Source organism: Monodon monoceros, unplaced genomic scaffold, assembly GCF_005190385.1.
Source record: "Monodon monoceros isolate NGI ecotype Baffin Bay Population unplaced genomic scaffold, NGI_Narwhal_1 Super_Scaffold_9, whole genome shotgun sequence".
Classification (NCBI taxonomy): domain Eukaryota; kingdom Metazoa; phylum Chordata; class Mammalia; order Artiodactyla; family Monodontidae; genus Monodon; species Monodon monoceros.
Genome location: NW_021703786.1, coordinates 50,961,470 through 50,976,274, shown reverse-complemented (window position 1 = coordinate 50,976,274; position 14,805 = coordinate 50,961,470). Strand labels below are relative to the sequence as shown.

At 55.2% G+C, this 14,805-nt stretch overlaps 1 protein-coding gene across 2 annotated transcripts in view; it reads left to right on the top strand.

The window, feature by feature from the left end:
* Positions 1 to 8,367: 8,367 nt before the first annotated feature.
* DOC2B (double C2 domain beta) overlaps positions 8,368 to 14,805 on the top strand; it is a 23,864-nt gene continuing 17,426 nt past the window's right edge. For both annotated transcript variants that reach the window (XM_029211701.1, XM_029211700.1), the window contains exon 1: positions 8,368 to 8,898. In XM_029211701.1, coding sequence (XP_029067534.1) covers positions 8,526 to 8,898 — 373 coding nt within the window. In that variant the 5' untranslated portion in view covers positions 8,368 to 8,525. The remainder of the gene's footprint in view (positions 8,899 to 14,805) is intronic.

Genomic DNA, 14,805 nt, shown 5'->3' with positions numbered 1-14,805 from the left:
CGGGGTGGGCAGCAAGCAGAGGTGGAGCAGCCCGGCTGGGCGATGGGAGTGTTTGGGCACCGGGCTGGCAGTGCGAGGGGAGGCTGGAGGAGCTGTGAGGACCCTGCACCGTCCTGGAGTCTTTGACTCGAAATGAGGACGCAGCGAAGTGCTCACACACTCACCCAGGAGGCAGGGGAGCCCTCGGGAAAGCAGCCCCCCGGGAGGGGGGGGTGTGAGGCTCAGCAGGGCCATCAGGCCTCCACCCCCGGCCCCTGTAGGGCGCCGCTTCACAGCCCAAGCTGCAGCCTGCGCAACCGCCGGCCGTTCTGCCGGGACCCCTGCCTCCTCCGTCCGCCCCCTTTGCTGACCTGACTCTCAGCCTTCACGTTTCAGGACTGAGGCCAAGGCCTTGCCTCCTGCGCGGGCCGGCCGGTCGCTGGGGATCTAGAGCTGGGGGCAGGGCGGGTAGGGCTGCCGCGCTGCTAACCTGACTCAGACCCTGGGCTCTCCAGTGAGGTAGAAGGTGAACACCAAGGCCTGGCCCCGTGGGAGCGTAGGCCCCTGGGCCGCTGCCCTGTGTGTGTGTGTGTGTGCGTGTGCGGGGGGATGAGCCAGCCCAGAGCCGGCAGGTGCCACGAGGATGCCAAGCAAACCTCAGACAGGCTCGCCCTGCCCTGCAACGCACCTGCACAGAGCTGTATTCTGTCATCTTCGGCTTCAACGTGTAGCAGACTTGGCTGGTTGATGGGGGCTGGGAGAACCGTGATGTCAGCCACGTGTTAGCTCTGCCTCTTTCTGGTTGTGAGACCCTGGGCAATTGACTTAACCTTATTTACTTAATGAAAACAATTTTATTGTAATAATTATATGTTTATTTCAATGTGCAGTAGAGAAGTATAAACAGTGCGTCAATTCCCATCCCAGATATTATGGTTAGGACAGAGCTAACCTGGGTATTTAAAGCGTTTTTTAATGCACGTTGATTTAAAGTAAATAATAACGCAGGTCCCAGTTGAGAAGCTGGTGCATAAGTGACAGAGGTTGGGGAACGCCAGGTTACGGGGTGTCCTCTGTTTGGCTGTGCTTTGGGCTTTTGCTGGGGGCTTGGGACCCTCAGAGGTTTTCGGGTGGAAATGCAGGGACCAGCAGGCGAGGGTGTCTGCAGCAGCCGGGAGACTAAAGGAAGCTGCTCCGCCCTGTGAACCAGGTCTTCCTTCTCTGGTGTCTGATCCCCCAACCCTTCCTGGGCTGCAGATGTGATTTAGGAAGTAGCGCGGAGACAGGGCACGGCAGGGCCCAGGGTGTGGCCATGGGAAGTGGTGGCTGACGTGAAGCCCTTGGGAGGGAGGTTGCTGGTGGAGGGGTACCGAGCCGGGCTGTCGTGTTGAGGGGCGGAGGCATCAGAAGCCATGAGAATGGCAAGGAGGGGGTGGGCGCTAGGGCACAACACGTTGGCAGAGCATTAGAAGGATCTGGGGAGACTCCAGTGCCAAGGCATGGAGGAGGGCCAAGCTGGGCGAAATGGTGGGAGAGGCCCAGGTCATCAGAGGTCTTGTTTACAGAGAAGCAGGGATCTGAGAGCCACGGGGACAGGGCTGAGAGGCAAGCAGCAGTGGAAGGAAGCGTGGGGCTGGGGAACCTCAGAGCTGCATGGGACACCCAGGCCACCAAGTTCATGGGACCGGAGTCTTGATGGGGAGTTAGGCAGTGCTCAGCCAAGGTGAGGCCTCAGGAGCTGGCATCTCTGTCTTCTGGGGGACTCTGGAAGTCTCAACTCCCGTCCGGTGGAGACCCCTGCCCACTAGATCCAGGTCCTGGCTCCCAGCTCCCACCATTTCCGCTGTGGAGCCAGGATTAGGACTTATCTTCAGGGTCTGGAGATTCAGAAAGGAACAAAATTTTAAATAATTATTATTTTTAAAGGGTACAATTAAAATCTTTTTTCATCATGGGCTTATTCTTTTCCTACTTTCCTTTTAACATCTTTTCCTACTTTTTTATAGTGGCAAAATATAGATAACATAAATATGCCACTTTAACCATGTTTAAGTGTATGATTCAGTGGGTTACGTACATTCACAATGTTGTACAACCATCACCACTATCCATTCCCAGACCTTTCTCGTCATCCCAAAGAGAAACTGTACTTATTAAATAATAACCCCCCACTCTCCATCCCCAAGCCTCTGGTAGCCTCTATTCTACCTTCTGTCTCTATGAATTTCTTGTTTAACGGGTAATACATATGTGTAGTGTAAATGCACAGAGCAAAACATTTCCCTGACCCTACAGTTCCCTTCACAGATGAACTGTTTTTATCAATTTCCTGTTTGTTCTTTCAGAGGTGTCTTATGCATATACAAATGCATGTGTGTATATATCTTTATATACAAAGAGAACACACTGTTTTATGCGTCTTCCTTTTTTATTAGACAATATATCTGTGATGAAAAGATTTTTAGTGCATCAGAATATCAATATATCCTCCATATTAGTGCACATATTAGTGCAGAGCTGCCTTGTCCTTTTTAATGGTTACATAATAATATTCCATTGTAAAGGTGAGTCACACTGTATTTAACCTACCTCTTATCAATAGAAATGCTTCAATTTTCAATTTGCTACATTTATCTATTGTCAGCTCACACCCACTCTTAGTGGGGAAAAAAATGCAACGGCACCTGGTTAGCAAGAAGAACAAATTAAACATGATGAGATGCCCTTTCACACCAATTAGACCAGCAAAAATTCAAAAGTCGGGCGACATCAAGTGTTGATGGAGCTGTGGAGGAAATGGAACCCTCAGACACAGCTGATAGGAATGAAAGGGTCATAACCACGGTGGAGAGCAGTTGGCATTATCTGGTCAAGCTAAAGATACATATATCCTTCAGCCCAGCAATTCCCTCTCCAGGAAGTTGCAAAGAAACCCTCCCGTGTGGGCCAGGAGATAGGACTATCCATGGCAACAGGTCTGCAATAGCAAAGTGTGGGAGTCAACCTAAATGTCCAATGATGGGACTAAGGAGAAATAAATTGTGGTGTGGTCACAGAGTGGAATGTTATACAGCAATGAAAACAAACTGTAGTGTACACGTCAGCAGGAATAAATCTCACACACCGTGGGAAGTGACAAAATCAGTTGAACAAGGATGTGTACAGCATGATGCCATTTATGTGAAGTTTTAAGATGTGCAGGACAATATCATATATTGTTTATGGATGCATACATATTTAGTAACGTAAAAATGAATGCGTGAAATGATAATTATGGAATTCAAGACAGTGACGGCCCCTGGGGAGAGCAGTGGGATGGAGGAGGAATATTAGGGGATTTCAAATGCATCTGTAACTTTTAAAATTGTGGTGAAATATATATAAAACACAAAATTTGCCATTTTAATCATTTTTAGGTGTAGCATTCAGTGGCATTAATTACATTCCCAATATTGTCAACTATCACTGCTCTCTGTTTCTAAAACTTCCTTCGTTGCCCCAAGCAGGAAGTCTGTGCCCATTAAGCTCCCCATTCCCCTCACCCCAGACCCTGGTAACCTCTAATCTACTTTCTGTCTTTATAAATTTGCCTATTCTAGATATTTCCTATAAGGAAAGTCATATAATTGTTGCGCTTTTGTGTCTATCTTCTTTCACGTAACATGTTTTCAACTTTCATCCAGGTTGTAGCATAGAGCAGAACTCATTACTTTTCAGGGCTGAATAATATCCCATCGTCTGGATATGCCACATTTTGTTTCTCCATTCATCTCTTGGTAGACATGTGAGTTGTTTCCCTTTTGGCTGTTGTGAATGATGCTGCAATGAACATTAGTGTACAAGTATCTGTTTGAGTCCCTGCTTTCAGTTCTTTTGGGTGTGTACCTAGGAGTGGAATTGCTGGGTCATATGGTAATTCTATGTTTAGCTTTTTGAGAAACCTGAAATGTTTTGGTTTTAGGCTGGCTTGTGGGTCTTTATGTTAGACTCTAGGCTTTTTCTCTATGACTGAAATATTTTATAAATTTCAAAAGTAGAATGAGTTGGGCTTCCCTGGTGGCACAGTGGTTAAGAATCGCCTGCCAATGCAGGGGACAAGGGTTCGAGCCCTGGTCTGGGAAGATCCCACATGCCACGGATCAACTAAGCCTGTGCGCCACAACTACTGAGCCTGCGCTCTAGAGCCCGCGAGCCACAACTACTGAGCCCACGTGCCACAACTACTGAAGCCCGCGTGCCTAGAGCCCGTGCTCCACAACAAGAGAAGCCACTGCAATGAGAAGCCCACGCACCACAACAAAGAGTAGCCCCCGCTCGCCGCAACTAGAGAAAAGCCCGCACACAGCAACGAAGACCCAACACAGCCAAAAATTAAATAACTAAATAAATAAAGTAGAATGAGTTAAAATTGGAAGCCACCATTTGCATTGTTAATATCTTCTGAACTGCATCATAATTCAAAGCTCTTTGAGGGAACATACGTGGCTATTGGCTCTCAGTTTCAAAACGGCCAGTTAGAGCTCCTGCCCATTCTAGCCCATTCATAATGCTGAAACGTTCACACCACTCTAGAAGACGCTCGAACCAGCCCCTGGGCTCCAGCAGTCCCCAGGCCTTTTAGGGTGGGGGCAGAGGGTGCTGCCTCATCCTTGCTGTCATCTAAGCCTCAGGCTGCACACCCTGTCCTTCAGCAGGTTACTTCTGGAGCTTCCCCTAAGCATTCAGCATTATCCCTCCCTGGCATCTGATCTCCAGCCAGAGGCAGCCTGATCCTGGGCTAAGCCCCTCCTGCCAGGTGAGCTTCTCACCTCGGCCTCTTTCCAATCCGGCAGCCCAGACCATGGCCTGTGTGGAGAGGGAGAGAGAGCCGTAGTCCCTCCACTCAGCCCCTGGGTGTAAGTCCTGGGTCAGCCTCCCGTGACCTTGGGCCACGTCCTCCATCTCCAGGCCTCAGAAAGTGGGAGTTGTGGGTGCTGACAGACCTGTGGTCTGTAAACCACTGAACAGGTGTCCCAGGAGGAAAAGGAGACGAGCATCTCTTTGAGCCATTTAGCCCATCACGACAGCTCCAAGAACATTTGACATCTGTGAAATAACATCATTAGGTAAGTGTTAACTTTTCCCCACTGGTAGGCCCAGTGCTAGTAAATGTACTGTGACGAGTATAATGTGTTTATGAAATGTGTATAATAAATTATCAGAAAGAGCTACATTTTTAATATTGCTTAATATATCCAGTTTGCCTCTCAGCAGCCATAGGCTATACGGCAACCGCTTCCATCGACTCTGTGCATCAACTTACACGCTTTCAGGCTGAGGCCCCAGCATGGGCTGAGGAAGAGGCAGGGGGCGGCCAGAGTGGATGGCTCCCCTGCCCCTTCCTGATTTGCTCCCTGTCATCTGGAATCGAAAGAAAAATGGGGCTTTGTTCACCATCAGGCCCCCTGCAGGACGCAGCCTGGAGCCTGTGTCACAGGGTAGGTGCTCAATAAATACTTGTTACGGTGTGGATTCTTAGAGAAATGAATGGACAAGGGCCCCCAGAAGGCCCCTCTCCATCAAACAGCAAGTGCTTGGAATTTTTCCATCAGCCCCTGGTTTGGGTTAAAATTTCCTATCAATACAGAGAAACTTCTATCAGCACAGCAAGCCCAGAGCTCCTCCAGTAATCAGGGAAGGGTGGAGACTGGGGGTACACGTTAGACCAGGGCCAGGGAGGGTCCTTCCTCCCAGGGCACACGGACACCAGCCAGAGATGCCAACCAAGGACGTCCAGCCAAGTGCAGGGTAGAGGTCATTTCCTCTAAATGCCTCTCACCTACTGGCCGCTCTCAGCCAGGAAAGAAGTCACAATGCCTGATGTGGGGTGTTTCAGACTCCCTGTTGGGTGTTGGCCTCAGATACGCCACGTGTTTCTCCAGTGGTCATCCTGGCACTCACTGACTGGATGCTCTGAGGCTGGGCCCACCACTCCCACTTCTTCCAGACCCTCCCTAGAGCCAGCACCTGCAGAGCCAAGAGCTGGGGGCTGCTCTTCCAGAAAGCCAGACCCACAGAAAGTCAAGAAGCCAGGAGGAAGTGATCAGCCCCCTCTGTCCCCATTCCCAGTGAACTCACGGGTAGAGCCTTGCCATCAAAGGGGCACAGGGTCAGGATATCCAGGCTCTCATTCCCAGTCACTATACCTCCTGAAGCTTCAGTTTCCCCATCTGTAAGAGGGTGACAACACTCTCGTGCTTCTCAAGTGAATGAATTATGAAATGATGGTTCAGCGCCTGTATTTTAGTACCCTGTGTCATTCCATAATTGCTTTGTGGTGCAGCCACCTCTAGCACAGAAGATGTCACTCTGTGCCTATTTAAGGACTAAGCCCCTTAAGCATTCCTGGAAATGGGATACCCACTCACTGTGTTAGGCTTCCAGGCTCTCCTGTCCCTCCCTTGGCCTTTGACTCTTAGGCTGAATTTCTCTCCTACCAGGATCCCAGATGGTCCTTAGGGAGCCCCCAGGCTGGTTCATTCCTACTGTAACCCCTAAGACCCTTGGCCCCCTCTCTCTTCCTCCTCAGTTTGGGCTGTCCCCAGCCAAGAAGCCTCAAGAAGAGCTCTGGGGAGCAAGATTTTACCTGTGTTTCCAGCTCTGCTCTCTAGGGGTGAGAAGGGAGAGGCGGGGATGGGGGCAGTGGAAGCCTCCAGAAAGTCAGGACCCCAGCTCTGCCACCAGCCAGCAGTCACCTGGGCAAGTCACTGTGTCTGAGCTTTAGTTTCCTCGTCTGCAAAATGGGAACATTGTACCCTGCCTACATCGCGGGGTGACAGAAGGCATCAGTGAGATAACAGCTGTTGAAGGCTCTTGACAGAGTATACCGTAGGTTTCAAGGGTGGGTGGTGACCTTCACCATCCATTTCAGGACTTGTCGTGCAACAACATGCGGATCTCCATCACGTCTCACCAATGAGTCTCATCTCCCGAAGGGAAGGGGGAAGGGAAAGCCGACGCTGGTGAGCACCTCTTACCTGCCATGCTCTGTGCTAGATGCGGCCTCCCCACGATGCTGTGAGGTTGGAAGTAGCCCCATTTCACAGCTGAGGAAACTGAGGTTCAGGGAGAGCCAATGATCTGCCAGAATGATGCAACTGGAAGTGATGAAGGTGAGGCCTCCTCTCTCTTCTCTCTGCTCTCCACACCTCCACAGGGGTTATGGTGGGTGGAGGGGCACAGGCTTGGGGTCCTGTGTTCAGTTTTCCTGGAAGGGACCCAGCCAAGAAGATAAGCATTTCTGATGTTCAGTGGGAACCAGAGAGTGAACAGGATTCTGTCTGTGCCCAGGGCTTTCTGGGGACACACCTGTATAAGCAGCAGCCGTTCCCAACAGAGCGTTGTTCCCGGGAAAGCAGGACAGCAGCCAGGGCTGGGCATTTGTTTGGTTATCCGATCATGTGGGAAGCCTGAGCCTGTGGGCTGGCCACACCCTGCCGTTCCACCTCTGCCTCGCTCATCATTCCCTGGGGATGCCCACCCTGCCTGCCCTCATCCTCTCCTGACCACGGCTTATGGTCAAGGTCCTCACCCACCCTGTCCCCATGGGGGGCGGGCGGGGGCTGGGTCACTCAACCTACTCAAGCACCAAGTGAGAGACTGACTTCTGGTTACAGAGAGTGTGTTTGTATGTGACCTGAGAGGAAGGGTGAACAGACTGTGCCAATAGTGACCTTGTACAGCTGTGGATGTCTTGCTCGTGTGTGAGCATCCTGTCCGGCACTCCTAGGAGTGTGGCTGTGTGTCCTGCTAGATTGGGGGTTGGGAGGTGCCTTGAGTCCCCTGATCACTTTTTGGGTGTGTTCGTATGTCCTGTTAGGTGTGCTGGGGACAGGGGTGCCCTGGGTCCCCTGACCACCTCGACGAGTGCTGTTTGTGTGTACTGTTAGGGATGTGTGTGTACTGGGGGATATACGGTGCCACCGCAGCCTCAGGCAACTCCGTACAGGTACGTGTGTCCTGCAGGTGGGAGCAGTGGGAGCTTCCGCCCAGTTCTGCACACGTTTCTGTGCGCTGGAAGTGTCCTTGCACACCGGTATGTGTCCTGTGTGAACGGAGCCCAGAAAGTGCGGGCACACGCGGGAAGGTGCGGGTCCCTGCTCAGCTCCCCGCCGGTCCTGCGGTGCGTGAGTGGAAGGCGCCCGGTGGCCCTGCCCGCCGGGTGTGCGCGCGCGGGGTCCCGGGCCGCCGTGCGCGCCGGTGTGAGTGCGAGTGAGTGCGGCGCCGCTCAGCTCGCTCCGCGCCGCGCCGCCCTCGCCGCCCGCACTCTCGCACTGCTCGGCGGCTGCCGGTGACGCGGGCTGGGCCCGCCCCCTGCCTGCCGGGCCCTGGCACTCACTCGCGCCGGCCGCCGCCGAGCAGGCAGCAGCCGCGTCAGGGCCGTCCGGGGGCGCTGCCGGCGATGCCCGCAGCCCCCGCCGCTCCCAGCCGAGCCTGCTGAGCCGCCCCCGGGCCGGGGCCGCGCCGAGTCTGGCCGGGCCGCGCCCGGGCGGGGCCGCGCTGCCTGCATGACCCTCCGGCGGCGCGGGAAGAAGGCGACCATCAGCATCCAGGAGCATATGGCCATCGACGTGTGCCCCGGCCCCATCCGGCCCATCAAGCAGATCTCCGACTACTTCCCCCGCTTCCCGCGGGGCCTGCCGCCGGACGCCGGGCCTCGCGCCGCTGCACCCCCGGACGCCCCCGCGCGCCCTGCCGCGGCCAGCGCGGGCCGCCGCAGCCCCTCCGAGGGCGCCCGCGACGACGACGAGGATGTCGACCAGCTGTTTGGAGCCTACGGCGCCAGCCCCGGCCCCGGCCCCGGCCGCAGCACGGCGCGACCGCCTGCCAAGCTGCCCGAGGACGAGCCGGACGCCGACGGCTACGAGTCCGACGACTGCAGTAAGTTTCCCACCCGCCGGCTTCTCGCCCCCGCCCCTGCGCGGCTGCTCTCGCTCCCGACCTCGCCCGCCCTCGGATCCCCTGCCGTCTCGGTTCCCCCGGCACACCCCTCGCTGTGTCGCTGCCCCCGGCCGCGCTGTACGCTCTCCGCGCGCCCGGCACACACAGCCCCGACACCGCCCCCGAGCAGATCGGAGAGGTGGGAAGTTTGGGGGCCCCCCGGGGGTGTCCCATTTCCGGGGCCCAGCTCCCCGGAGCCCGCGCCGCGCCCCCTCTCGGCCCGCCCGCCGGGAGCCCCGGCGCGGGCGGCGGCTTTTGTTCCCAGGCAGGGCGGAGCTGCGCCCCGGGGAGACACCAGTTGCTGCTGGCCGCGTGGTCGCTCCCCTCTCCGGAGCCCGCGGCGGACCGGCCCCTCGGCCGAGGGTCGGGCTGGGCGAGAAGAAGAGGGCGCCCGGGGCCCGGGCCGGACGGCCTCCCTGGTGGGGCCGGAGGCCGCAGAGCGCGGCGGCTTGGCTGGCGTGGGGGCCGAGGACCAGGGGACCGCGGGGCCGCTTGTCCTTTGTAGAAACCTTGGTGATTCCTCCTCCCGCGTCCGTTGGTCCCGCCGCTGCGCTCGACCGGGCCGCCGACCTTCGCCCACCTGTTAACACCCGCTTCCCCGGCCGGGAAGGGTCCCCCACCCCAGCCCGCGCCTCCTCCTCCGGGGCTGAGCCCCGAGCCCCAGGGATGAGGCAAGCGCCAGGGCTCCCGGGGCCTCCGGGGCCGAGGCCCGGCCGGCTGGCGCTCCTGGCGCCTTTCTGGGCTCTGAGAGTGCCCGCGCCGGGACTGGAGGGGAAACCGAGAACGAAGAGGTCGCCGGGCGGTGCGGGATGGGTTTACGCGGGATTGGGGTGGGGATGGGGGCAGCGCTGCTCGCCAGGCCCCCAGCCCAGCTGTAGCCCCAGCCGCGTGACTCTCAGAGCTGGAAAACCCGAGTCAGACGCCGGTCCTGCCTGGGAGGTGGACCTTTCCCGGGGCAGGGGTCGCTCGCCGACTTCCCCCAGGCTCGCCGGGTCCCATCCCCCGCGCAGCGCAGCGAGGGTGGCTGCGTCTGGCTTGAATGCCCACACGGGCCTCAGGCTGGGGGTCTGGAGTTTCCCCCAGAATAAAATGTGCCCCTGGAAGCTGACAGTGGGGGTGACCACTGCGGGAAGAGGTGGGGCCCGACCTCTCATCACCCTACCTAGGGAGGCCCAGGAGGTGCAAGTGGGAGGAGGCCTGTCAGACCGTGGGTCGCTCGGAGCCGGGCCTGTGCTGGGAAGCTGCCTGCTCTGCACTTTCTCGGGCCTGGACCACAGCCCTCTGGCCGAAGTCTGGCGTCCCTCCACTTTCCTGCCGGCCTGGGGAAACGGTCGGGAGAGCTTATTGCCCTCCAGGCTGTGCCCTTAATCTTCACACACACCCCCCAGCTCCTGGCACCCTGGGCAAGGTGCACCCCCTCACTTGCTGTGCCTTTGGGCAGGCCCTAACTGAGACCCAGGTCACCCCTTTGCATGCCCTGAATCTTCAGCCAGCTCCAGAAGAAGGGGTGAGGAACTTGTTCCCATTTCCAGCCTCTTTCCTGCTATGCCAAGGGAGCAAGCGAGCAGGGCAGGGCTTCTGCCTGGGCTTCAGGCCCTCCTGGTGCCACCCAGGGCCCTCTGATGACATACGGCTAAGAGGTGAGAAATCTGGTTGTTTCTTTTGGCTGTCCCTGAACCCACAGTCAAGGAGGGGACCCGAAAGTGCCCCATCTTCAGTCCATCAACTCAGCAGTCCTTCACAGAACACTCTCCTAGCAGCACAGAGGGAACAGGGCTGGGGCCCCGGACCCAGAGAGCTCACTGTCCTGCCAGGGGACAGATGCACTTGAGGTCAGCGGTACAAGGTCTGACACAGCCTTGCCAGCCTGAACCGTGGGCTGGCCACACCCATGTCACCAGGGCAGTCTGCTGAAAAGAGCCAAGGAGGACGGTGTGTGGCTGAGCCAGGGCCAGCTTGGCCCCCTCATTCCCTTCAAGGGGCAGCCACCCTGGGCTTAGACCCCCTCAGCGGCCGAACAAACATCCCACCATGGGAGCACAGAAATCTTGGCTCCTGCCCATGGGGGGACCAGGTTCCGGGGTGGAACCGCTCTCTGCCCAATACTCCAGGCTTTACGCCCATCCCAGCTCTGACAACCAGATCCCTACAATAAGCCTAAATGATTCAAGCCAGATGGTTCATTACAGCTTTAGCCAGGGTTATGCTATTTGCTGCCCTAATTATTGGATTATGTCTGTTCTAACAAAAAGAAATTAGGACGGTTGCTCTGTTGTCCAAGGCCGAGAGTGAAGTGCTGTTTATTTATTCGGCCTTTTTTTCCTTCTCTTTAAAGCCCATCACCTCAAGGCATAAGCACAAAATTGACAGGTTCCAAATTGATCTAACAGAGGAGCGCTGATGGGGAGAAGATGCAGGAACGTTATAGTTAGAAGTGTCCCCCCAGTGCCCTTCCCCTCCCAGTGGTCCACAGCGCAGCCTGACTAACCTGGACTCCGCTGCTTGCTGCCCTCCTGATGGGTCCTATGTCCCACCCTCCGCATGTGCTGCTCCCCTGCCTGAGATGCCCTCCCACCCAATCTCCACCTGTGGAAACAGTCCATTCTTCAAAGCTGTAACGACTAGGATATTTGGGGGTTGTAGGTGACAGAAAAAAATTCAGAGTGCCTTAAACAGTGAGGGGTGTCGAGGTCATGGGGCACTGGGGTAGATTCATGCAGCCGCTCGTCAGCAGCATCAGTGGTGATGGTTCTGTCTTTCCACATGGCCATGCCCTTTTCCTCTTAGGCTGACCTCCCTCATGGTTCAAGGTGGCTGCTGCAGGTCCAGACATCACATGTAACAGTAAGATCCTAAATTTGATAAGGATCAGTTTCCTCTCCCATGTCTCAGTTTAAAAGTGAGGGAGCCTCTCCCAGAAGTCCCCAGGAGATCTGTCCTTCTGTCTCGTTGGCCAGAATTACATCTCTTGCCCATGCTTACACCTGCCCCTGCATGATTCACCCTGGGCTAGGTCAGGACTGATCCCCACAGAGGCCTGGAGCAAGGATGGAGGGGAGGAATCGCTGTTAGGCCTGCCCAGAAGTCCCTCGGCTCGAATAATTTCCCTGTACCCACTGGCTGTGATTCCCTTTCCTTGGAGCCAAGTCATATTCTACCCGGACCGTATTTCTGTGCACTTAACCTTCTAAGACCAACTAGGTGTCGGGCACTATGCTGAGTGTGGAGGTTCCAGAATGCCTGAGACACGATCTCTGCCATCAGGGAGTTCATGGAAACCGTGACACACAAGTAGCCCAGCAGTGAGGACAGGGAGTCAGGAGCCCAGATGGGAAGCACCGGCTTGCACAGAGTTCCCCCACAGAGAGGGCGCTCTGAGGCTGGGAGGAGGGGGGACGCAGCCTGGCTTAGTGCAAGGAGGAAGAGTCGAGTGGCTGGAGCAAGGGGAAAAGGCCTCTGATGGTGAGGCCGAGGCGGTCATATCACAGAGGGCCTTGAATGCCACACCGAGGAGGTTGAACTGAGTCGAGGTGGCAGTGGAAATTTTTTGAACAATGTAAAGCAGGGAAATGAATAGGTTTATAAAAGTCCTAACCCTCTGCCTCTGAGCTCCCGAGAAGCAGGGCTATATGATGTGTGGCTCATTCCTCTTTGTACCCCCTGCAGCGCCTGGTCAGTGCCTCAGTTTCTCCAACTATGAAATGCTTTCGACGCAGGCTTGATCATTTTCTGTGGTTCTTGCCATGGTTTTTTGTTGTTGTTGTTGTTGTTGTTTTTAAACTATTTCAGAGGCTGACATTTTTCTTAAAAAAACAAAACAAAACAAAACCAGGGCTGGTTTCCTACTCCCAAGGGTGTACGGGCGAGGAAGGTCCAGGTGCAAACCAAGGTCAAAATGATGCTGTCAGTCTCCATCAGCAGAGCAGAGGGATGTGCTGCCTTAGAGGAACTGACGGGGGCTGGAGCTTGATTTTCTCTGAATTAGCCCCATTAAAGCTCTATAATTATCAACAAGCTGGTGACAACTCTCAAAGGCCCATTAGTGACCAAGCCTCATTATTTATCCAAGGATGTTAACTTTAGCCAGGAGGTGTGATTTGAGTGGCTGGAGGACAGGACCCAGTGGCTCACACAGACAAGCACCTTCACCTGCCCTCAGGGCCCGCCTGGCCTGCACAAGCCCGGGGGGGTTTTCAACTCAGAGGCTCCTCCAGGGTGGAGGCTGAGCCCTTCCCGCTCCCCACACCCCAAGAGCAATTCTGTTATTCTCTCTTTTGTTTCTCCGTTGCACCCTCTCAAGAGTTCAGCTAAACAAAGTGGCAGAAAAAATGTTCCGGAAGCCACTAAGCTTTAAGGCGGGAGCTATCAGGATGGGAGTGAAGAGGCTTGGATTCTGCTTCCAGCTCTGCTGTGCCACCCTGACCAAATCACCTCCCCTCTCTGAGCCTCATTTCTCCAAATAGGAAATAAAGACTTTGGGCGATGAGCTCTCTCAGAGAGCTCCACCACCGGCAAGTCTCTAAAAATGGTGACTGAGCTTCTAGACTCAGTCACCATTAGACTATTATTTCTTATAAAACTTGCATTTGGAGTTCAAAGAAATTCATCAATCCCATCCTGGGGCAGCACTGGGCTTGCTCTTCCTTCCTGGGAAGTGAATACCAGTGTTGGTTTCACTGGGCAGCTTCGGGCCTTCCTTAAACACGGATGTCTGTAGAGCCAGTGGAAGGGACCCCTCTCCCCGCCTGGAGCTGAATTTCCCAGTGGGGACTCTGTCTGCTGGCTTGTCCTTCTCTGGAATTGGGAACAGGGCAGAGATCGTGGACTGTGTTGTTTTAATAGATGAGCATCACACCTCTGCTCCCGTGAGAAGCTGGAGAATGAATTGGTTTGGATGGACTGGCCGTGTGGATTGGACATCTGCTCTTTGCTGGTGTCAGAGGTGTGGCCGAGGCATGGTCCCTGCCCTCAGGAGGCAAATGTCTGGGGGGCACAAGCCACAGGTTAGGTCTGAAGGGAACAGCAGACTGATTTAATGTCGTGCAAAGCCAAGAGCTTTAGAGACTATTATTACAAAAGCCTGGGCCTGGAGAAGCTTGGGCCCATGGCTGTTAGTTGTTACAGACGTGGTGATAGATCACTCCCTTACAGCACCTCACCTGCTTACCCACACAGAGGGGAGCTAGGATACAGGCAGCAAAAGGCCAGATACACCTGGACTAAAGCATGCATGCTCTACTCAGGGAAAAGGACTTTAGGCTCCACTCAAGGCCTATTGACTTTTTTTTTTTTTTTGGCTGCGTTGGGTCTTCGTTGCTGCACGCGGGCTTTCTCTAGTTGCGGTGAGCGGGGGCTACTCTTCATTGCGGTGCGCAGGCTTCTCATTTCGGTGGCCTCTCATTGCAGAGCACGGGCTCTAGGCGTGTGGGCTTCAGTGGTTGTGGTGTGCGGGCTCAGTAGTTGTGGCTCACGGGCTCTAGAGCGCAGGCTCCGTAGTTGTCGTGCACAGGCTTAGCTGCTCCGCGGCATGTGGGATCTTCCCGGACCAGGGATCGAACCCGTGTCCCCTGCACTGGCAGGCTGATTCTTAACCACTGCACCACCAGGGAAGTCCCATGGCCTACTGACTTTTAGTTTAGACACAATTTTAACAAGTATTCTCACCTGGTTTCATAGAAGAGACAAGTAACTAGTGAATAGGAGAGAGAGCTGTTTGTGCTACCAGAGGCAAGTACTCTAACAGGAGTTTCAAGCTGACGGCAAAGGAGGAGGCAGAAAAAATGAAGAAAACCTCAAAACGGAGTGGCCACCTGGGATCCCTCGGTGGAGGAATCATCTCACATGCCC